Below are 23,545 nucleotides of genomic sequence, written 5' to 3'. Positions count from 1 at the left end.
ATTAGAAGGCGATACATTGACACAGAGTGATTTTTTAGTATTTTGTTCAGAATCTTTTTTTTCTAGGTTTTTCTCCTTTAAAATTGGGTGCGTCTTATAGGCCGGAGCGTCTTATAGGCCGAAAAATACGGTATATCATTTAGTAGTGTAGAGTAGTTATGTGTAAGTGAATAACACTGTGTATGTAAACAGTTGTTAGGGAAAGCCTATGTACAAATTGGAAATACAAATGGGTACAGATATAGGTAGGATATGGAGTGCCAATGTGGCTACTTACTTTTAGGTTGCTAGTACATAGATAGACATATATAGTACCCTTGTTCTAGGGATATGCAAAGGGAAGATTCCAGCGAGAGTGTATTGCTAGTGGGAGTAAAGTAAAATGGTTAATAGGGTCTGATTTGTCCTAGTGGAAGGAGACCATAAAAATGTTTGTACATATCTGTTGGATGCAGATACAGTACATCCTATCCAAGAAAGACAGTCATGCATGGCAGTGGAGCAGAGCACAGCGGAGTGCTGCTCACTCTTCCTCCCTTTTATATGAAACAGAATGAGGGCTGTGTGTACAGTGCTTAATAGTTCATGTGTTAAAATTTGTCACTGGAAATTATCCTGAACGGTTGTTTACAGCAACAAAAATGGAGAGGGAAGGGGGGGGGGGGGGGGTGTTGTGAGTTGCATGCCGCTGTTCTTTCCTCCATAAAAAGCACAGTAGTCGTACCTAATCGATTATTAATCGACATACCAAATGACGTGGTGGTGGTGGTGGAGTGCTGCACAAATTACAGATGTTTACCCATGACAAGCAACGATATACAATATATTCTGTAGTGGGCTGTTGTGTGTTTTAATAACACACATTACATTTTATTTTATTTTCTAAACTTCAACTTTGTATGTGCCCCATTGCATTACAAATCCGTTCAGATACTTTGTGCAAAAATGCAACATGCCATAAGACATAAGGCAATATGGAACTCAACCTAGGGGAAGAAGGTTTGGGCACAAAGACAGTGTTTTAGGATGGCAGCAAAAAGGTGTCTTGAAGGACAGCAGAACTGATGTATCAAAGCTGCACAGTAATCAAGGAGGTTTTACTAGTTCACAACATGTGTTTTGTGTCAAGCCTGAATTTTTCTTAGTGACAGTGATCTAAAACACAAACAAGCTGTGGCTATAAAATCACTTGTACAAGAATATTTATTGTAAGATTCTATCTTAGACGTTGTTTAAAAAAAATGGCCAATTTCCAGAAGGTTTGTGGGATGCAGCTAATAAAGGTGTTTGGTTAAGGCAGAGACATGTTAAACTTGTGAGTCCTCTTGTCAGATATAAATGATCCTGCATGAAGCCAGGATAAATTAGTTTGCAATATTAGGCCGGTGCTCAGTTCTTTCTAAACAAATTGAATAATCAAGATTTCTCTTTATGCCTGCCCGATTGTAAGAATCATTTAAACACCTACCACGATTGCATAGGCTAGGTGAATGAAGGATGGGGGGCTGAAAACATTTTGGTTTAAAGGGAAATGATTATAAAACTTCCTTCTCTGCAGAATATTACATGATAAAGATACACATGTAATAAATGCTTCTAATTCCTATGTGCAGTATGCGAAGGCATTCAAGCACAACTTAGTTTGCTGAGGTAATACTGGTATAGGATGGAATCTGGTAACTGCCTGTAATGTATGTAAACCCTAAATATTTTGTTCTATCTGCTTGAAAAGTGTGTGCAAGAAGTAAAAACTGGTAAGCTGTATAGAGTCCTGTGTCCCCTTCACCTTTTTTATCCTATCACAAAGAGTCCTCCTAGTTTTTATGTTGGTATACAGGATTATTAGCCTTAGTGTTGATGAAATCTGTGAGTGTGGGTAGTTTAAGTAATTTAGCAAAATACACTGGGCTAATAATACTGCATTTTTTTATTTTACCTTGACATACCTTTTAAGCTACAAGCCTCTGGTCACACACAACTCATGATGAACTCAGAAATGATGGGTATTTTCTTCCATCCCAGCAGTGGAATGCAGCAGCGGTGAAATAAAGGAAAGGTATTAGCTGCAGTAAAACATATTTGCTGCTTTGCCCTCCATGGGCTAATTTCGGGTTTTGCTTAGGCCCATATTGGGTACTGCAGGAAGTTCCATGGCAGATGCAATCTTTTCAGCATATTTTGTGTATGCCCATGAGCCTGCTCCTAGTGGAAAGTATTTGAAGCAGAAATGTTGAGTCCAGGGGATACAAATGTTAGATATGCAGATTACATTTACTGGGTTCTTCTATTCTTGAGGATCAGCTGTGTTACCCAGTGTACTCTGGGTTACGGACCATAATACTGGACCATGGACATTAATCTTGGTAGCCCAGCAAAGAAATATTCCTTTGTCTATCTCTACTCATAGTATAGTTAATGGGGATGAAGACTGATCAGTAAACAACAATACTGACCTGAAATCTAATCTCATGCAGCATGTTGTTGTACAAAGGCAGAAAAATGCCTGGGACTTTTTTTGCTGTATGATCTTGGAATATGAAACAAATCACTTTACATATCATGGGGCACATAATCAAATACTTGTTTGCTGTGTCTTTCAAGTCACTATTTGCAGCCATTATGTTTGATGTCTGAAGTGATTTTCTAAAAATCTTGTTAACTTTATTTTGTTTTTTTGCAGACAAAATCATGGAAGACATTCTTTACAATGGTGCACTGGTCACTCAGACGGCAGAATTCCTGGGTTCAGCTGGCTGGCCATGAAGGTATAGCAAGACAGATGGAATGCATGTGACAGTGTTTAAGTGTTACCCACTTTATATAATGTGGTAAGGTTACAATTCTGTCGGATTTTTTTTGCTGTTGATTCTTTTTATCCTGGTGGCCTTAGTCAGTTAGACAGAATATAATGGAAAACATTTGTCACCGGAACAGGTAAGGGGGAAGCCCTGCAATGGGAGGAGAATGGCCAGACTGGCTCAAGCTGATGGAAAGGCAACAGTCATTCAAATAATCATTTGTAATATCAGAGGGTGCAGAAGAGCGTGTCTAAGCCCACAAAATGTCAAGCATTGAAGCAGAAGACTACACCAAGGGTCACTCCTATCAGCTAAGAACAGAGACCTGAGCCTACAATTCACAAGGGTTCATGTCAATTGGACAAGAGAAGATTAGTAAAACTTTGCCTTGTCTGATGAATCTCAGTTTCAGCTGTGACATTTGGATGGTATGGTCAAAATTTGATGTTAGCATAAACAAATCATGGATCTATCCTGCCTTGTTCAGGCTAATCCTGTAATGGTGTGGGGGATATTTTCTTGGCATACTTTGGGCTCTTTAGTATCAATAGAGCATTGCTGGAATTTTACAGGGTACCTTTGTATGGAAGCTGACCATGTCCATCCCTTTATGACCACAATGTACCCAACTTCTGATAGCTACTTCCAGTAGGATAATGAGCAATTTCACAAAGCTCAAATCATCCCAAACTGGTTTCATAAACATGAAAAGCAGTTTGATGTACTCAAATAACCTCCACAGTCACCAGATCTCAATCCAATAGAGCATTTTAGGGATTTGGTGGAACTGAAGATTTGAACCTTGTATAATCAATGCCACAGCGAATGCCCACAGTTCTGAAAGCATAGAGGGGGCCAACCTAACAAGTATACCTAATAAAGTGGCCAGCTAGTGTATACCTGCACCGTCTATGAGTTTATGACAGTGATTGGCTGCAGAGTACAATTGCTGGTAGGAAAGGCAAGGAAAGTGTTGCAATCCCCTCTCTCAATCCAGCTGACTGGAGAAGCAGGGCTTTGGTTCAGGTGATGATCAGTTTGCACTGGATAAATGGTTGAGTCTCATTTGGTTAAAAGTGATAGTGCTGCCAGTATTACCAGAATTTCTTCTAGAGGGTGCTTGGTACACAGGTATACCTAATTATGTACCAAGTTTCACCAGCCTTGGTAAGTCTCTGAATGTAATAATTCTTGTCTTGGTATATAAGCAATATAGGAGCAATGCAAACACATTTCTTCCTCACGATATATTTTGCACAATAGCACAAAAATATATCAACAGCTGTGATATGACTAATACCAAACTTTACTTACGGTAGTCATTAAAAAAAATTTAAACATACAATTTACCATTCAGAGCAGGGACTTTCAAACATTGCTCATCTAAGAAAAAAAAATCCAAGTCCTAACATAAGGGTTCATAAGTTCATTCTTCTGCAATTGTTCTTCAAGGTAACTTTAAAGCCAGTGAGCGTGGACACATTCTGAAGAAATTCAGTCCTATAGAAAATGCATGTCTGGAAGCCCTAATGGAAGATATCCTCAGGCCATATGTTCCTACCTACCATGGACCTGTGGAAAGGGAAGACCAGATGTACATCAAAATGGAAGACCTTCTTATGGGCTTGGAAGCACCTAGCATTATGGACTGCAAGATGGGTTTTCGGTAAGGGCTTTAAGCTTAATAAAAATCTGACCTACATTTTTTTTTTTTTTTTTTAAACTGAGTTTTTATTGGAAATTTTCATATACAACAGAAAAAAACAAAAGAAAGAAGAACATGAATATAAACACAGTATACAGGATGGATATCAATACATTAGAAAAAGCCATATAAATAACACATAAATTATATATATATATATATATATATATATATATATATATATATATATATATATATATATATATATATATATAAACAAGAAAACAATGGTGGACTATGGCTTAAACAATGTAATCCTAAATAATAATCATGTCAAGCAATGAGAATCCAGTATACAGAATATTAACAATACCTAAATCAGGGAATGAAAAAGTAAACTGAAAACATAACAATGAAGTAAATAAAAAGGGGGAGGTGAGGAAAGGGGGTCTCAGGAGTGCACAGGATCAAAGTAACCCATTAAACCTGTAATTGGGCATAATAAACATACCAAGGTTCCCAGACCCGTTGAAATTTAGCCACGTTATTTCTGAGTAGAGCAGTAAGATACTCCATTATATGAACATCTTGAAAACAGGCATACAAATCTAGAAGGAGGTAGAGTGGACTTCCACTTGGTGGAAATCAGGGTGCGGACTGCCACCAAGATATGTGTGATGAGGTTAGATGTGAGTTTGGGAAGACCCATGAAGGGTAAACCCAGCAGATGATGTAGTGGATTGAGGGGGGATCGTTGTTGGGTCACTCCTCCAATTAGCTGATTGACTCTATCCCAATAGCTTTGTATAATGGGGTCAAAACCAGAAGATATGCTCTAGAGTCCCTCTGGAGTTCCCCCGATCTACCTCTGGAAACAGCCCGAGGAGCACATCTGGTGTGTGATACCACCAAAAAAAATCTTTTACAAATTTTCTTTATAAAGGGTGCAAATAGAGCTTTTGTTTGCTGCCTCCCAAATATCAGTCCAATTCTCCCTGTCAAGAGTCTGGGCCAAAATAGCTTCCCAGGTGCTCATGTAAGCCAATTTACCAGTAGTCTCCCGTGCTGACACATGGAGTAGGCCATAAATGGAGGAGATAAGACCCTTGGCATAGGGATCAGCTGCACATTACCTCATGAAGAAAGTTAAGTAAATCTGGGCGATTGTTGAAGAGAGAGAACATGATTCTTGATCTGCAAGTATGCAAAAAAGGAGGTTTGTGGAAGGTCAGATTTCTCCTGTAACTCCGGGAAGGAGAGTAATCTCTTCTCCACTAGATGCAAAATTTTTTGAATGTGAAAAAGACCTCTTTCTCGCCATGGTTGCCACATGGATCTGGTTAGACTATCGGGTATCAGGCGGGTGTGTAAAATAGAGGTAAGTACAGAGGCAGGAGTGGAGAGACCATACTTAAACTTGTAGGCTCTCCAAACATTTCTCATAAACACTCAGTAAAAGCAAGTCTATCTGTTAATAACATGGAGGAGCTCCATAAGATCACATTGGGATGTAGAGGGGCAAGCCAGGCCTCTTCCAACTCCCGGCAAATACTGTAGTAGAATAATTTAGTCCATGAGGGCAAATAGCGGAGATGAGTTGCTAGATAATATTTAATGAGGTCCTGGGTCTCCCAGCTCTTTGGGTGTGCAAACCACTGTCTTAGACAGTCTATGTCTCTTATGCGCCCCAAAAAATTCAAAAAACCAGCTTGTAGTTTTTTTAGGGTCAAAATAGGGACTCGGACCAGGAGGTTCTCAAATAAATGAAGGAGCTTGGGTAAAAGCATAATTTTTACTGACGCAATACGTAGCATGAGCAACAAAGAGTGCCCCTTCCATTTGTCTAGATAATTGTATATCTCCAGGAATAGCGGAGGAAAATTACGGGCATATAGTTGGATATATGTAGCTGTGATCTGAGTCCCCAAGTAACTCAATTAATTCTGCCACAAAAATAGTTATCTATGTCGCAATGCTGAGAGTTGTTTAGGTGGTATATAGATGTAAGGCCTCCATCTTGAAGAAATTAACCTTGTAAGCTGAGGCAATGCCAAAAGTGTGTACCTCGGCCCATAGATTCGGGAGGGTGGTAAGAGGCTGCGTCAATGTAAGAAGAACGTCATCTGCATATAGCGAGGTTTTATAGAAGGATCCTTTCACTGGGACACCCTGAATATTGGCTGACCTACATTTTAATGTGAGGAACAACACACTGCTGCCAAACATAAAAGAAAGGCTTCTGTGCTTCTTTTTTAATTTGGTTACACTTTATACCTGTTTCAATAGGACTTCCCCAGTAGGAAGAATCCATAAAGGAAAAATACAAAATCCAAGTTTCTACATGGGTCAGCACAGTGGCTTTACACAATGTCCTCTGTACCAAGAGACATTTTTTTTCTTTCAAAGCCATCACGATGTGGGGATGAGGCAGTCTTCCCCGACAATGGCCATTGCGACCATTAGGAGCAGGCAGAGGTGTGGTTTCGGCCAAATGGGAAGGAGGCAACCAGATTTTTCCCCTTTTCTTTGACAAACCAGTTTCCAGAAAAAAGAGTGGGGACACAATCATGCTTGCTGCCCCCATCTCCTACTGACGAAGGTTCCAAAGCCCTAGTAAATGATCTGGTTTGAAAAACTAAAGGGGCCATTTGACTTGTAAACAGCCCTTGGTTATTTTTATTGGCATAGGGATTATTGATTACAGTTTTGAGTGTTAGCAGTGACACATTTTATGCTCTAAATTTATACTTGAGCATTTGTATATGTATTTATTTTTTTTGGTTGAAGTAGGCACCTAAGTTTATATTTAAGTATCTACAGTAACCACTTTGTGCCAAACATGTAATCACAAAAATACATACAATATTTATAATAACCAGATGTAATACAAGTCCTTCCTGTTATAAATTGTCCTTCCTGTTATAAATAGTCTCTTCTGCAGAACCTATTTAGAAGATGAGCTTGCTAAAGCTCTCCAGAAGCCCACACCACGGAAGGACTTGTACAACAAAATGGTGGCCTTGGACCCCCAGGCCCCCACACCAGAGGAACACCTGCAGAAAGCAGTTACTAAACCTCGTTACATGCAGTGGAGAGAGAGCGTCAGCTCTACGGCAGTGCTGGGATTCCGTATCGAGGGTGTCACAGTGAGTCACTGCTTAGTAATTTCTCAGAACCTGCAGGACACATTGTGGTCAGGCTCACATAAACTACAATTCATACAGAGCACACCTAGCATGTAAGTGAAAGAATGAGCTACTGCTGCTTTTTCTTTCACTTAACACTAGATTTTAACATTACCTTTGTGTAATTATCCAATCTTATCAATATACTTCATATTGACATAGCCAGTATGTGAACAAAGAAAGGTTTTTCTTGTAACCAGAACACTGCATAAATGTACATATATCTTACATCCAGCTACAGTGAAAACTTAGTCTTCATTTATTAGTATAGCACAGCCACAATATTAGCCACTAATCTACTAGATATACAGTATATATGTATCTGTGTGTGGTGTAGACAGCATTTTACCTATAGTCAATCTTCAGGACGTGGTGCTACGTTCTGTCATTTACCTTTCTCCTAGTTATCTGGTGGGATTAGGCTCTCAGAAAGGTTTTGACTTTTGACCTTGTGTCTCCCAGATTGAAGCTGGTTCTGTCAAGAAAAACTTCAAGAAGATGAAGAGTCGACAACAAATCATGGAAACATTTGTCACCTTTACAAAAAGCAGAAAAGACATCCTGGTATGAGACATTATTGACCAGCATCTTCTCCTCCAGTACCTTGTTGGGTTATACATAGAAACACCCCCGGGGTCTGCACAGAGCTTGTCTGTCCTGCTCTGCACAGATTTCTGGTTGCAGCATATGTGTCCATCTAGACATGTCACTTCATCTCTTTTCTGGGCTGCAGGCTATCTATCCCCATAATCAGTCAGCCAGCATCTCTATTGCCTTTAACACAAGCAATAGAGATGCAGGCCTTCCTGCTTTACTTGTAGTAGCTTCATAACTCAGCTATCTTCAGACTACCTGACGCTTGGTGAATGTAACCAGACTTGTCTTCCAAAAGGTGTAAAAGTGTAAAACATAAAAATCTGCAGCACAATCCACAAGTTTCTCCCACCTTCTCCTGCACATTGGGCGTTGTTTACCAAAGTATTCAAGAAAAATTATCTGCATTTTTTCACAGCAATCAATCAAATTGAATTGCGTGTAGCGTTATGGGAAACACATTACATACTGGTATATGTGATAGTCTTGATTGCCTTTGCTCAGTGGCTCTGTGCCACTTAACCCTTTGATCTACTGTAACACCATTAAAACAATGTAATGCTGATATGATTTTCTACAAATAAGTTCTATCAAATACACAGAGATTTAGTTGCTAACCCTAAATTTGTAAATCCCATATAATACTTTACAGAAATTGCCAGGATGCAGTATTTGCTTTCATACAGTATTGTCATTTTGTTGGAAAAAGTAAAAAGTGTGATCCTTTTATTTCAGGCTGCCTATGTGAAGCGTTTGGAGAGCATGCAGACTTCTCTTAAAGAATCAGAATTTTTTCGCACCCATGAGGTTAGTTAATGGAAGACTTATTTCAATTAAACAATATATACAAGGAGCAACAATTGTATGTTGTAAACCATAGTGATGAATCAGGGGTCCGTTTTCTTAAATCCGATTTGTAAAAAATAGACTTTATTCATTTTATACACTTATCATCCATCATAATAAAATAGCAGTAGGGTAGCTTGGAGGCAAAGCTTGACTTTTTAAGAACAGTTGCATTTAGCCAATATTTTAGTTGTCTATAGCTCTGGATATGTTCTGAGGTGCAGTGTTCACTAATAGATGCATTTGCCTATGCATAAAAAATGTGTCTAAGGTCCAAGGCACCTAAGGTGCCTCCAGGTAAATGAAACGGAGGTGAATGTAAACAGCATTTGCAGTCGGCATGAAATATGCTCCATAAGTAAGAGCTCACCAGTGATTTAGGGATCCCCTGACAAACCCCTTCTAAAACCTGAATCAATCATTGTGTCCACCACCAAAGTGTTATATACTGCATCTTCTTTTTATATGCATACTATTAAAATCTAATGGTCTTTTAAAGTATGATTAAAAACAAAATAATTATGTTTTCATTAGTTCACTATGTTTATTTTGTGTACTATTTTACTATGGGCAGACAACCAAGCTGATAGATATAAATATTGACTTTGGAGGTAATAATGTTAATTTGTGCATATACAGTTAGGTCCATAAATATTTGGACAGAGACAACTTTTTTCTAATTTTGGTTCTGTACATTACCACAATTAATTTAAAATGAAACAACTCAGTTGCAGCTGATGCAGTTGAACAGCAGACTTTCAGCTTTAATTGAGTGGGTTAAACAAAAAGATTGCATAAAAATGTGAGAAACTAAAGCCTTTTTTTTTTTTTACACAATCACTTCATTCCAGGGGCTCAAAAGTAATTGGACAATTGACTCAAAGGCTATTTCTTGGGCTGGTGTGGGCAATTCATTTGTTATGTCATTATCAATTAAGCAGATAAAAGACCTGGAGTTGATTTGAGGGTGGGGGAGGTACTTGTATGTGGAAGATTTTGCTGTGAACAGACAACATGCGGTCAAAGGAGCTCTTCATGCAGGTGAAACAAGTCATCCTTAAGCTGCAAAAACAGAAAAAAACCCATCCGAGAAATTGCTACAGTATTAGGAGTGGAAAAATTTAGTTTGGTACATCATGAGAAGGAAACAAAGGACTGGTGAACTAAGCAACGCCAAAAGACCTGGACATCCATGAAAGACGACAGTGGTGGATGATCGCAGAATCATTTCCATGGTGAAGAGAAACCCCTTCACAACAGCCAACCAAGTGAACAACACTCTCCAGGAGGTAGGCGTATTGATATCTACCATACCAAGTCTACCATAAAGAGAAGACTGCATGAAAGTAAATACAGATGGTGCACTGCAAGGTACTCATAAGCATCAAGAATAGAAAGGCTAGATTGGACTTTGCTCAAAAACATCTAAAAAAAAGCCAGCACAGTTTTGGAAAAACATTCTTCGGACAGATGAAACCAAGATCAACCTTTACCAGAATGATGGCAAGAAAAAAGTATGGAGAAGGCGTGGAACAGCTCATGATCCAAAGCATACGTCATCTGTAAAACATGGGGGAGGCAGTGTGATGGCTTGGGCGTGCATGGCTGCCAGTGGCACTGGGACATTAGTGTTTATCGATGATGTGACACAGGACAGAAGCAGCCGAATGAATTCTGAGGTGTTCAGAGACATACTGTCTGCTCAAATCCAGCTAAATTCAGTTAAATTGATCGGGAGGCGTTTCATAATACATGATGGACCAATGACCCAAAACATACAGCCAAAACAACCCAGGAGTTTATTAAAGCAAAGAAGTGGAATATTCTTGAATGGCCAAGTCAGTCACCTGATCTGAACCCAGTTGAGCCTGCATTTCACTTGTTAAAGACTAAACTACGGACAGAAAGGCCCACAAACAAACAGCAACTGAAAGCCGCTGCAGTAAAGGATTTTCAACTAAGTATTAGAAATAAACATTTTATTTTAAGCTTTTTAATGTGTCCAATTACTTTGGAGCCCCTAAAATGAAGTGATTGTGTTAAAAAAAAAGTTTCTCACATTTTTATGCAATCTTTTTGTTCAACCCACTGAATTAAAGCTAAAAGTCTGCAGTTCAACCGCATCGGAGTTGTTTTATTTAAAATTAATTGTGGTAATGTACAGATTCAAAACTAGAAAAAAGTTGTCTCTGTCCAAATTTTTAGGAACCTAACTTTATTCCAGTTCTGAACCAGGGTTATAAGTTATATGGATGTTTTTTACTGTCTTAGGTGATTGGCAGCTCTCTTCTGTTTGTTCATGACTGTCGTGGCAACTCCAATGTTTGGATGATTGATTTTGGCAAAACTACTCCTGCTCCAGCACACATTACCTTACGACATGATGTTGCGTGGGAGCCTGGAACCCATGAGGATGGGTACCTTCTGGGGCTGCAGAACCTCATTGACACTATTCAGGACACCATGCATATGGCAGAAGATAGCAAGGAAGAGCCTGGAGATAACTCAGTACAGACAGGGGAGCAGGACATTGGAGAAAATCAAAATACATTGCTGAAAGGGGAAGCAGAGGAAAAAACTACAAATGGGGAACATAATGCAATACTGCAGGGGGAAGATGAACTCATGATGACACCCACAAAGCCTGAAAACAGAGGCCTATAATTTAACAGGGAATAAAGTTTGAGGCATTTTAATAATACTACAAAACAGAAATGGGGGACTTTATCACCACCCACAGATGAAAGGACTGTTATGTGTAAGACACATTTTTGAAAGGCTAAACTCCTGCCGGAGGAATGTGAGCGGGTGATAAACTCGCAGTGATAATAGGCTTAGAGCTGATTTTCAATGAAGAGCTATTGGGAAAACAAAGCACAACACAACAATCACAGATTTGCTGCTGCTCTTCATTTTATTCCACAAAAGGGAAGAACTTCCAGGGTCTTCGGTAATTAAATGATTGCCTCTATCTCCTCTGATGACTGTGCCATTATGCTGACATGGAGACCAATATCAAGAGTGGGAGGGCAGACAGATTCTGGTAGTTTTCACCATCCTGCCATCATAAAGCAAGACACCAATCTTTTACAACCCTATGAAAACTCAAAGACTAAATATCACTGGGCACATGAATGGACTGGGAAATATGTTGTATATATGAATAATGATGTATCATGAACACAATTTCAGAAAAGCAGCTCCTCTTTCATACAGTTTGAACATTTAACTCCTTGTAAAATAAAACTGTATCCAGTGACCCATCTTCTTTATACAAATGCACACTTAGTTTGAGCAGCCTTGTTTGCATCTCACTGGGAATTCTATACATGGTTTATTTATACATATATATATTATTTATACTTATATGGCCTCAATCACAAGACATTTTAAGACATGTGCCCAGAGTCCTTTCTTGGGGCAAACACCTTGTGCTGTTTCTTCATTATTGATTAGGGCAAGTATAGATTTTCATGTAAAAGAGGTTACAGCTTAGTCCAGAAAACATGGGTCATCAAGGCCACAAAAGCGATGGAAAGTACTCATTATCTACTAAATTCACTGCACATCAGAAGATCAAATGAGAAGTTGAGCTTGTCCTAACTTGTTGGGAAGATTACGAGTGAAGTTTACAGAAAACAAAAAAAAAAATAACACAAAAAGGCATATGGTTTAGAATCAAGTATTAGGGTAGGGGCCTTAAATGCCCAAGCTGTATGTTCATGCAGTGGCATACAGTTTGATTCAAAGACCCAGTAAATTCCAGGCAATGTCACATATTGCAGCTTTCCTTTGGCACCTCAAAGAGCAGGAAAGACAAGGCGTGGAGTGGAAAGACTTTCAGTCTTCAGTCCTGCCCTTCATCTGCTCTCCACTTAAGAGAATCCTCTTTATGAGCATCAGGTCGAATCTGGTTTCGCATGCCCCCTAGGAGATTAGATGTGGCTTCAGTGGCCACTATAAATGGCTTCACCACAGTAGGTGGGATCTGTCGAAGGACACCACCTACAGCACCAGTCAGGCCCTTTTGTTCATGACCACGAGATGCTACCTCTCGTATAGTCTGTGCTGTGTCAATAACACCCTAAAAAAAAAGAAAGAAAAACCATATTGTCACTGCTCAATAAATGTTCAAAATACCTTCATACCCTTAGTTTTGCACTCACCTCCCGTACAGTATCATAAGCCTTTGCTACACCCTCCCTGAGATCTGCCGGCTGCTGCCCCCTTCTCACTCTACGAAACGGTCTAGAATCAAGGTAGCAGCGTGAAACCGGGGGTGTTGGAGACAGAATATCATAGACAGTCTCTGCTGTGGCCTGAAATTACAAACAGTATATACATCGAATGAAATGCCAATACCATTCTAAATAGTGGTTTTATAGTTTGGCAAAGCTGACGCATGTCAGACTACCTGTATAGCTTGCACTAGCCGGTTGCTGAGTTCTAATGCTGCTGAAGCAGTAGAAGTACCAAAAGATGCTGCCCCCCTCTGTAAGCCACGGATAATACGCCCATCCTTCCTGTATTGTTCAATAGGTAGCCAGAAAAGATCTCGAATCCCATGGACTGAAAAAGAGCAATTTCAGATCTGCTGTTATTACCGGTCAGATTGAAGTAAAGTGTACTGCTCCACACTGAGGAATATATCATTATTATTACTGTATTGGTAATGTAGAATAAAATCTATTTTAAATAGTTACAGAAAACTCTTGACAGCCAAAACAATCATAGTTATAGACATTAGGTCTATGAGAATGTAAATGAATTCTCTCCCAGCTCTGAGGCACCTGGTGTTCGTCTTTTTACTTCTCAGCAAAGACTCAGCTGGTCCTGAGAACTAGAAAGTTGCAAAGTTATATTCCAAAATGTTCACTGGCAATATTCCAAAGCCAGGGTTTTTACTGCTGGGTGTTACCAATAAAGAGGTTTCCAGTTGTTTTTTTTTTCATGTGAAAATTTCTTTTAGTACTTTTTCTCAAATCCCTAGACACATTGTAGTCAGGCTAAAATATGGATGCAAATAATAGCAGGTGCCAACAGTAATTGTACAGCAAAAATAAAAGTAGCAATTTTCCTTCAAATAGAAAAATGTACACATTACTTACATAGCTGTACTACTGAATGCATAGGTCCTACTCCCCCCAAAATTCCTGGTAGTTGGTTCTTTCGGATGTCAGTCAGCCACTCATTGAGAGCATAAGAGAAAACTTTTTCTGCTCCAAGCAGTCTGTGGAAATAGACCGAGACATTGTAAAAATGTTATAATAATGGCTTTCCTGACCTATGTTAGAAAATCCCAAGTGATCGCCTTTTTTAATTGTGCAGGTTTGGGTCAGCCAGCCTCCAGATGGGATTACAGAGTGCATGAGCCCAAGTTAACAGCAGGCTTGAGAGCTACAGGAAGCAAAACATTTCCTGTATTTTTCCCTGACCATTAAAAGCGTTGTTAATGTTCAAGCTACATGAATTCACAAAAAAATAATAGCTATATGCTCGAGTATTGTTGTTAAATTTGTAGCATGTATCCATGCTTGAGGTCATACAGATACAACGGGCCCGATTTATTAAAGCTCTCCGATACACCAGAAGATAGACTATCACGGAGAGAACCCTGGGTCATCCAGCAAACCTGGAATTAATTTCATAAAAATCATTTGCTACTAGTTGGGAAATGTTTTCAATCCTGGACTAAATCTATTCCAAGTATGCTGGATTACCCAGGTTTTCCAAGAATAGTCTATCTTCTTCTCCAGTTCTCCCGTGACAACAGAATAAAAAGTCCCCTTCAATGTTGCTCACAGAAGGTTTAGGCATTTGGTCAAATGATCTCTGCTAAAAAAGGACTCAAATTCTGCCCAATGTACTGAAAGACCACAGTAAGTAGTCAGTACGCCTTCCACATATCATTACATGAGCACAAATCAGTTTGGAAAGAATGCCAGAATGCACCATTTTCATGAGACTGTTAACGGTTATTGACCATTATTCAAGCATTTATATTTTTTTACTAATATATGTGGATATTCCATATCCAACTTCAGAATTTATTTGTAAAAAGACATCATGTCTGTATATGCAAGCTTTTTACTTTGTTCTATGAGATAAAAAATAGTCAATAGTCAAAAATAGACGGATGCTACACTGGACTTCTTTGTGGAACACAGTTTACCCTTAAGACATTTAAACTAGGACAGAGGGGGGTGGGACAGTTAAATAAGGTGACAGAAAGGTTAGTCAGGGGTCAGACACTAGTTGAGGGGGGATTGAGGATAGTTGGGGGGAGGGTTTTGGATAAATGTATCGAGCTTCTAATGTTACAAACATTGGATTTTGCAGTACTAGTTGTACTGTAAAACAAAAGGATTTGGCAAACAATGATGGTAAAAACAGCAATGGTTTAAAGAGCCTGTTCACCAATGCTAGAAGTCCAGCAAACAAAATAAGGGAGTTGGAATTGGAGTTAGCTGTCAAATATTCCTGGGTACACTCTCTTTGGTAAAGACAAGACAGAGTCAAACGTAAAGGTGTGTCTGTATGTGAGAATTGACTTAAACGTGAATGTGAAAGAAGAAATTGCAGATGGAACAAACAATGAGGTTGAGGCATTATGGGTGGAGTTAGGAGTGGGGTTGAATAACACACAATTAATGATTGGAGTCTGCTATAGGCCCTCCAAGTGCTAAGGAAGAATTAGAAAATCAGCTAATGAAATGGGAATCTTTCAACTCTGTTCTACAAAAGCATACTGAAAAATATATTCATAGACTTAAGTCTTTTTTCAACCTAACCCACTATGTAACCATGTAACATTACATAAAACATTAAATCTAATAAAAAACTAAAAGAAAACTAGTTTTCTGTGGAAAATCTGAAAATCTGTGGAAATCTGATCGCTATCGAGTGGTGCACAGTGGTAATCCAGGTAAGAGATACCAGAGTGAAAATAAATATTAGGTAATATTCCAAACTCAAATATAAATATCTCAATTTCATGCAAAGAAATCAAAATTATTTCACATAAAATCTTAGTATTTACTAAACAAAGGCCAAAAAGCACAAACCCCCCACCTTATTATTTTACTAACAATTATAGTTAAAACCTCTTAGATTGTAAGCTCTTCTGAGCAGGGTCCTCTTTTGTTTGTGTCTGCCTGACATTTGCAACCCCTATTTAATGTACAGCACTGCATAATATGTTGGCGCTATATAAATACTGTTTAATAATAATGTACAAATCGAACCAGCATACATTTAGCTTAAGTGAACTAAAACTAGTTGGAAGTTTCAAGCACTGTGGAGCAGACAACATTCACAATCTCTGATCAGTAGCAATTTGTGTGTTGGTCTGTCACATTGTTACCCTGTCCACTTATATAACAATAGCATTACAATGAGGTTTGGAAATCCAACAAGTGACCGGCACAAAAATGATTCGCCCACAAATCTGGAACTTCTGACATTAGGTCAAATGCAAAGGAACATGGAAAGAGGTAATCCTTGAAGATTTATACGTACTCTGATGTTTACTCTGCTATGGGAATCTGATTTTTACTGAGGGTGTACCTAAATAAACTGTTGTTTTTCCTAATTGTTTGGCATAACAACAGTCAGAAATAAAAATGTTTTACAAGACAGATACACCTGCAGGAAATAATATTTGTACAGTTGTAATAGTTTCTCATTCTCACCCATGCCTGCAGTACAGTCTCTTCAGCTTCAGTTCAGAACAGTTTAACTGGGCCAGTCCAATTAATATTCCAGCAAATGTACCCTGAAAGAAAATAAATATTTCTTGAATACAGAATAGTCAACATTGCCACTATCTTTCTCAGTGAAGGACCATTTTGGGTAACAGGTATAAAAAGATCAAACTAAACAGCGTCACTTGATATGCAGTGACTTATAACAACCATTTAACAAGCAATCACTGTTTTGTCTGCTTTACGTTGCTGAAAGGTAACGGTGATCAGCTGCTATGGCTTCTTTCACAATAATGATCTTTGAACTAACATCTAAAATAAGCATTTAAATAACTGCAATACAATTTTTAAATTAAAGAGAATAATATGCATTTCTGCCAGTCTACCCACAACAAACTTAGGCTGAGTACCCTGGTTATGCCTCCTGCCTCCACATGATAGAAGGTGCTTTCTTCTTCACCACAACGTTTGAACAAGTTTATTGGAGATTGTTATGTCTTCTGCTGATCTGTTCCCTATCAGATAGTGATGTCATCCAGGGAGACGGCTGGGGTGCAGGTGGATGTGACATGTGGCTTTTTTTACATCCATTTTCTCTTGACAATAAGAGATTCATAATTTGCTCAGGGTATCCAAATGTCACTGCTGAGGAACTCGTCCAATGAAGGCTACCCTTTTCTTTTCCCCTTTTTAGAAACCAACTATCTTGAAGGAAAAGGTTTTGGGGAAGTGTGTAAATTTATTTGTGACAGTGCTGTGCCATTTATAAGCTTTTGTGAAACTTTTATGACTTTTGAATGTTATTTTGTATGTTGTGTGTTCTAATTTTTCATATAATAAAATGTATTGATTTTTTTTGATATAGTCCTTCAAAGTTCCGCTTTCCAAATTTTTTTCCTAAAAAATATTTTCTATGTGTATTTCTGCATAGATAAAGAAGTCATATTAAACAAATATTGCCTTACTAAACAAACATGGCATCCTTCACTGCAATATATTTACTGAACAAATTATTTTATTTATTATTGAGGGTAGAAAGTACTGGAACTCCTCAGAAAGTAACATCTTGCAATGTAGGAAATAAAGTCAGATAATATGCCCTAATACATTGACAGTTTTGGTTAGCTAATCTTCAGAATTCTGTTGACGTGATATAGTCTAATGAAAGGAGAATTCTGGGGAACTAAAAGGTTCTAGTGAAACACTCATAGAACTCATAGGAGGAAAAAGGAACCAAAAGATCTGTAAAGGCTCAGGTCTCCATCTTTGAACAGACACTGCCCCTTCTATGGATAGACCTCCTATAAACATTAGTACAAGGGCATACCAGGCAATTTTTTGCAAGTACTGTATTTCTTTAAACATCAGTTTGTAAACAAGCATTTTTTTAAACATCTGCATTGTAGAGTCTATCATAAGAAAAACATTGACTAGGAATGGATACCAGGTTTCCATGGATACCACTGTTCTCCAAGTCAAAATGACTAAAAAAAAAAAAAAAAAACATGGTAATTAGTCTGAAGTTTACAAAAGAGCATCTGAAAGTCCCACAGAGTTGTAAGAAAAAAACGTTCTGTGGACAGAGAAGAAAAAAAATAACTTTTGCTTGTCTACTTGCCCGCAGAAGACATCTAAACAAATGCACAAAATGTAAATGTACATTTCCTGCACCTGAAATTATAATTTTACATTTAATTTAGCAGAGTAGTGTGTTGCAAAAAGCTTATCTTTTTGATAGAGAAGACTGTTACTGTTTATTGAAGTCTTAAGCTGCGTACACACATCCAATAATTATCGTTGGAAATGAACGTCGAATGGTCGATCGGCCAAAAATCGTTCACAAAAAAGGTGACCAACGATGCCGACAAACGAGGATTGTTGATGGAAAGGTGACCAACGATGCCGACAAACGAGGATTGTTGATGGAAATCGTGTGTACGTCATTCAGTGATCGTGCATATTTCTGCAATACACTTTCTCCTTTACATTTTACTCCCTTCATCATCCAAACGATTTTATCTAGCATGTCTACACTATTGGTGGATTATATTTGAACGATCATATCGTTACAGAATTGTGCGCAATAAGATCGTTCAAATATATTTTGTGCATAATGGTTGATCGGTCGTAATTGTTCGTTTTCTAACGATAATTATTAGAAGTGTGTACCTAGCTTTAGGCTGTTCATTGATTACTATGACCCAGATGAAGACCAGTACACATTTTTAGCTGTTGTAAATCGAAACTTAACAAAACAATGGCACAGACTGAAGTACATAAGATGATGGCAAATGTCCAAGCCCCAAAAATTGCAGACAAGAAAGACAGCGTCAGGTATGGGCAGTGAGGAGGTTTGGTCTGATCAACTTCTGTCCCTGGTGCAGAAGAAAATATGCTGCTCTGTAATCTGTCTTTTTCTGAACATCATTTAGCTATATCAACTCACTAAAAGGCTTGCTGATAGTGACCTCTATTCTGATAAAAACTTCTGCTCGTCATTTACAAATTTTAAAGCACAGGGTCAGCCTATTCACAGGATGGGTGTTAGGATGGGGCGAATTGGACCCTACTTTCTCTGAGGCCCCAATTGACAGAACGGCAGGGGGTACTGGCAGCTGGAGTTTTTTGCACTTAGGATCCCAGCTTCATATTTGCCTAGAGCCCTATTTTGTATTTACCATGCTTGCAAATTTAATTTACCATCACTGGAAATCACTATATCTCTATAGTTTCAAGCCGCTATAATTGCAGCTTTACACACACACACACACATTTAGGGTAGGCTGCTAAATACCTTTCACTGTTCAATGGACATTACTGTAGTAATATGCTGGCTCCACCTTACTTTTCAGGCCAGTGCAGAACAAAATAATAGAGACAAATGATGTTTAAGGTAGAAAACCTGTTCTGCCTGCAGCATGTACCGAGACTTACCACTTGTTCTGTGGCCACATGCTTCCCTTGATAGTCTAGCCATATTGGTACCTCTGACGTGAAGCGAAATTCTCTAAGAAGAAAGAAATTAGATTGAATTGTTAGTAGTGCAAAATACATTTGTAATAAAAGCTCCTAATTTTATAGTAATTTTTATCAGTTTGTATCAAAATGATATAAAGAGGAGCTAGGAAGGAATTAAAGAATTGAAAGATGTAAAAATGATAGGTAGGATAGTTTGTTGAAGGTAGTAAAAAAGAAAAAAAAATAACCTAGAATTTGCTTTCACCACCTAATTTAATTTAAAGCACTAGGATTTTGAAAAAAAAATGTTTTATAACGAGAATATGAGCATCCATTTTCAGTTTAAAAACACGTTTTATCTTTTGTCTTCTTTTTTTATTGTTAGCAGCCATCTGTGATAATGACAGGTGGCTGTGATTGAAAAGGGCATTGTAGGGCATAACCATTTCTGCCCTACCCTCTGCCATCTACAAGATTCAATACATACAGGTATTAACACTTAATACCACTGCAACTCTTGTGTAGTGCCAGTGTTGGCAGTGGCATTAGGTCCTGCCTGCTGCTATGGTAAACTGCTCTGTTGGCTGCTTGTCATCAATGCACTACAAGCACTTTTGGGTGAAGCGCTGTGTAAAGTTTACCACTTTTGTAGGGTCAAACTATTGGAAGGGAATAAGAAAATAGGATTACTATTTTAAGATTAGGTATTTAAGATTTGTGGTGTCGCACATGTTTAAGCTAATGGAACAGTGTGTGATTGGATAAAACACATGTAGAAACCAAATGGGTAATGTACCAGCACAGGAAATCAAGTTATAGTTGTAAGGTGGAGTTTCTTGCCTGTGAAGCCACAATCTACATAGCATTGATGCTGTCTTGATTGTGTCATCCTGAGCTAGTAATAGCAAATATGCATTTAAGTTTATTTATTTGGAGGTTATGATTTTAGAAAATGTTTTTATAATATAAAACTATGGGAGTTTTTGTTTTACAGATGAATTAAGACCAGTTCATGACAGTCTGCATCTATGCACTATGATCATACAAGCGGTCTGGGAACAAGTTTGAAAAGCTCACACCAAGTATTTAATTTCCTAATTACTTAGCAACTGTATTCACGATAGTTTTTTTTGCTCAGGATACACTATACCTGAAATAAATGGGTTGATCAGATGCTGAGCTCACAGGATGAGTTGTGTCCTCCTCATTTGATTCCATTGAATTTTCCAGTCCTGGTTCACATTCTGAGACATGCTTGTGATGGCTGTCTGAATATGAGGCTGTATATTTAAAAAACATTCGTAAGGCTTGACATACCTTCACAAGTTTTTGAACAATAGATATTTTCTTTTATTACTCACCATCTGAACTGGGAACCACAGGTTGAATACCAGAGGCCAAACTGGTGAAGAAGTCTTTCAGGAAGAAGAGAGCATCCTGAAGGGACAAAGCCAAAAGATCACAACAAGGAAGACTATGTAAAGGCCAGTGAGATTGCAGTAATGTACTATGTGAGAATACCTATATAAGTAAAAAAGGAAACTCTAATTACCTGATCGATGTTCAGGCGAAGTGGCATTAGGGACATTAGAAGACAACACTCGGGTCCTCCCAAACCAGCCTCAGGATATACATGAAGGGCTTTAATGGTGAGCTTAAGAGCAAATTTTGGAAATTTAGAAGTCATTAAAAATCTTTTAAACCAGTTGTTTTAAAACAGGATATGTGAAAGCGTATTTCAAATAGAAAAAATAATGTTTTACTAAAAAAAAAAAAAAGTGTGGTTTCCCTAAAGAAGAACATGATTAGATACAGCCAAGAACCTTACAATAAATGTTTACTATCCAATACCCTGGCCTTGATTTAAGATTGCACATCTAATCAATTCTTTCTGAGATAACAAGTATGTATATGAACTGCAGTCTTGACTTCACTTGCTGCTTGTTCAATGGGGGTCAGCAACTTGGAAAATACTGAAGATAGTAACAGCCAGGTATCTAATAATTTCTGAAGTAACAGAAATTCCTTTAAAAGGCCAGTATGAACAAGCACACACAGCAGTTGTGTATCATCATCACATGCAAAGTTTTTAGCATTTGTTGGAAAATATGTTTATAAGCATTAATCACCCCATTTTCTGTTAAGAGTTGGAAACAAAGCATTCTAATAAATGAAGGGCATGCTGGTGAGTCATATTGATTGTATTAGCTATTTAATTCCACTAATTTACCAATATATTGTAGTCATTATTAAAGGAGCCTAATTGGCATGTTGGCTTGTTCTGGGAGTTCATACAATGTCCTTGTTTTCTATGCATCCACACATGGAGTCATTAGGATTTACTTTGGGGTCTGGATTGCTGGACTGTTGGCTTGAACGTTGTAAGAAATCTGTCTATGGCCAACATAAAAGCAACATCTGGTAGAAGTGATTTCAGTGATTAGAGGTGAGTTAAAACATCTTTATAGTTAGTCCAGTAACAAAGATAATACTGAATTAACTTTTCTAAGATTTTAGTGGCAAAGCCAAAACTTTTATTTTGAATACAATAGAGAAAAGACATATACAACATTAGGATAACAATTATTTTTACATTAGTGTTTTTGGGGAAATTTCCCCTTACTTTTTGTCCCAGAAGTGACAAGAATTCACTAAGACAGCTGTGGCAAGCTTTCAAACTGCAAAATCTAGGGCTTGAATTCTGTCTCTAGAAGAGATTCCCCCAGTGCAGAGGATCCTAGCACAGAAATGGAAACGTTTATATAAGGGAGAGTAAGGGTTTCAGTGAGGGAGAGTGTGAGGGATACAAGGTTAAAGATGTAGAGGTCCCTCCTCCTAAAGTTCCCATCCATTTCATCTTTCATGCTGGTCTTACCATGTTGGAGTGCGCCCTCCGAGGCATTTTTTCACTGGTGTACAAGTACAGAAACTTGTTGATGTGAGATGAAGCCAGTCTATCTCTGATCTCCAACTCCTGGACTATAAACACTTGACGTGCAAGGGGGACTTCTGCTCCTTCACCTGCATGCAGCTTTTCAATGCCTGAACTGCAGGGAGTAGGGTAGGATTCATGCTGGAAGCTCACCTAGCAAAAAAAGGAATAATTTCCTATATTTCCTATAATCTGCTTTTGCAAAAAAAAGAAGTGTTACCTTAAGGGAAACAAAGGCCACAAAAAAATTTCTGACTAAGTCCTGAAAGAGAAAGTGTTTCCTTTGCTTTTCACATTATCTCCATTTTAAGGAGAAATTTTAGGACAGTTCCACTTAAAGTTCCACTTTGAAAAGAGACAGGCGATGTCCCTTCTCAAATAACTGTTCCCCCCTGCCTGATCACAGCCCAGCTGTCAAATTTTGCTGAGCTGTGCATGCAATATCCGGATTCCCTTGAACATGCCAGGAATGAATGAACTCCTGTGCAGACTCAGAGCAGAAACAACTTTGAAGGACTGAGAATTGGCCAAAGAAGAAGAGAGCTCTGATTGGAGTGTTCCCATTCTGGATTTTTGTGTTTGCATTTTTTTTTTTACTGGGAACGTTTCTGAGTCAGAATAAATCAGAGCAGATATGTGAAACAAGTGCGGAGATTTAAAAATGTGAATAGTTTTTTGTTTCTTTTTTTCTTTTACAGAATTGGTATTGCTATAGTGCAATCATACCACTACTTTTTAATTAAGACCCTAAGAGTAATTCTAAGACAATACCTACTATGATAGACAACAACTGTTCAACGGGAAAGGAAGTAAAAAGCAGTTTAAAGGAATGAAAAATAATTCTCATGGAAGCGTTTCCAAAGAAAAAGATGGGTTTGGAGGGC

At 38.2% G+C, this 23,545-nt stretch overlaps 2 protein-coding genes across 7 annotated transcripts in view; one reads left to right on the top strand and one right to left on the bottom strand.

Annotated features, from left to right (window-relative positions):
• Positions 1–20,902, top strand: part of LOC140337631 (inositol-trisphosphate 3-kinase B-like) — a 71,384-nt gene extending 50,482 nt beyond the window's left edge. For 2 of the 3 annotated variants that reach the window (XM_072421384.1, XM_072421385.1), the window contains exons 3-8: positions 2,681–2,765; positions 4,251–4,464; positions 7,385–7,589; positions 8,091–8,192; positions 8,958–9,029; positions 11,340–13,219. In XM_072421384.1, coding sequence (XP_072277485.1) covers positions 2,681–2,765; positions 4,251–4,464; positions 7,385–7,589; positions 8,091–8,192; positions 8,958–9,029; positions 11,340–11,732 — 1,071 coding nt within the window. In that variant the 3' untranslated portion in view covers positions 11,733–13,219. Of the gene's footprint in view, positions 1–2,680; positions 2,766–4,250; positions 4,465–7,384; positions 7,590–8,090; positions 8,193–8,957; positions 9,030–11,339; positions 13,220–20,723 lie in introns of those variants that run through there. The other variant, XM_072421386.1, reaches the window with a different exon arrangement.
• Positions 9,121–23,545, bottom strand: part of ATG2A (autophagy related 2A) — an 87,197-nt gene continuing 72,772 nt past the window's right edge. For 3 of the 4 annotated variants that reach the window (XM_072421377.1, XM_072421378.1, XM_072421380.1), the window contains exons 33-42: positions 22,605–22,814; positions 21,282–21,383; positions 21,091–21,166; positions 20,880–21,009; positions 19,706–19,778; positions 16,760–16,842; positions 14,177–14,298; positions 13,483–13,637; positions 13,235–13,387; positions 9,121–13,152 (exon numbers count right to left, since the gene is read on the bottom strand). In XM_072421377.1, the coding sequence (XP_072277478.1) occupies positions 12,916–13,152; positions 13,235–13,387; positions 13,483–13,637; positions 14,177–14,298; positions 16,760–16,842; positions 19,706–19,778; positions 20,880–21,009; positions 21,091–21,166; positions 21,282–21,383; positions 22,605–22,814 (1,341 nt within the window). In that variant the 3' untranslated portion in view covers positions 9,121–12,915. The remainder of the gene's footprint in view (positions 13,153–13,234; positions 13,388–13,482; positions 13,638–14,176; positions 14,299–16,759; positions 16,843–19,705; positions 19,779–20,879; positions 21,010–21,090; positions 21,167–21,281; positions 21,384–22,604; positions 22,815–23,545) is intronic. The other variant, XM_072421379.1, reaches the window with a different exon arrangement.

This window comes from Pyxicephalus adspersus, chromosome 9 (assembly GCF_032062135.1).
Source record: "Pyxicephalus adspersus chromosome 9, UCB_Pads_2.0, whole genome shotgun sequence".
NCBI lineage: Eukaryota > Metazoa > Chordata > Amphibia > Anura > Pyxicephalidae > Pyxicephalus > Pyxicephalus adspersus.
This window is presented reverse-complemented; position numbering and strand designations above follow the sequence as displayed.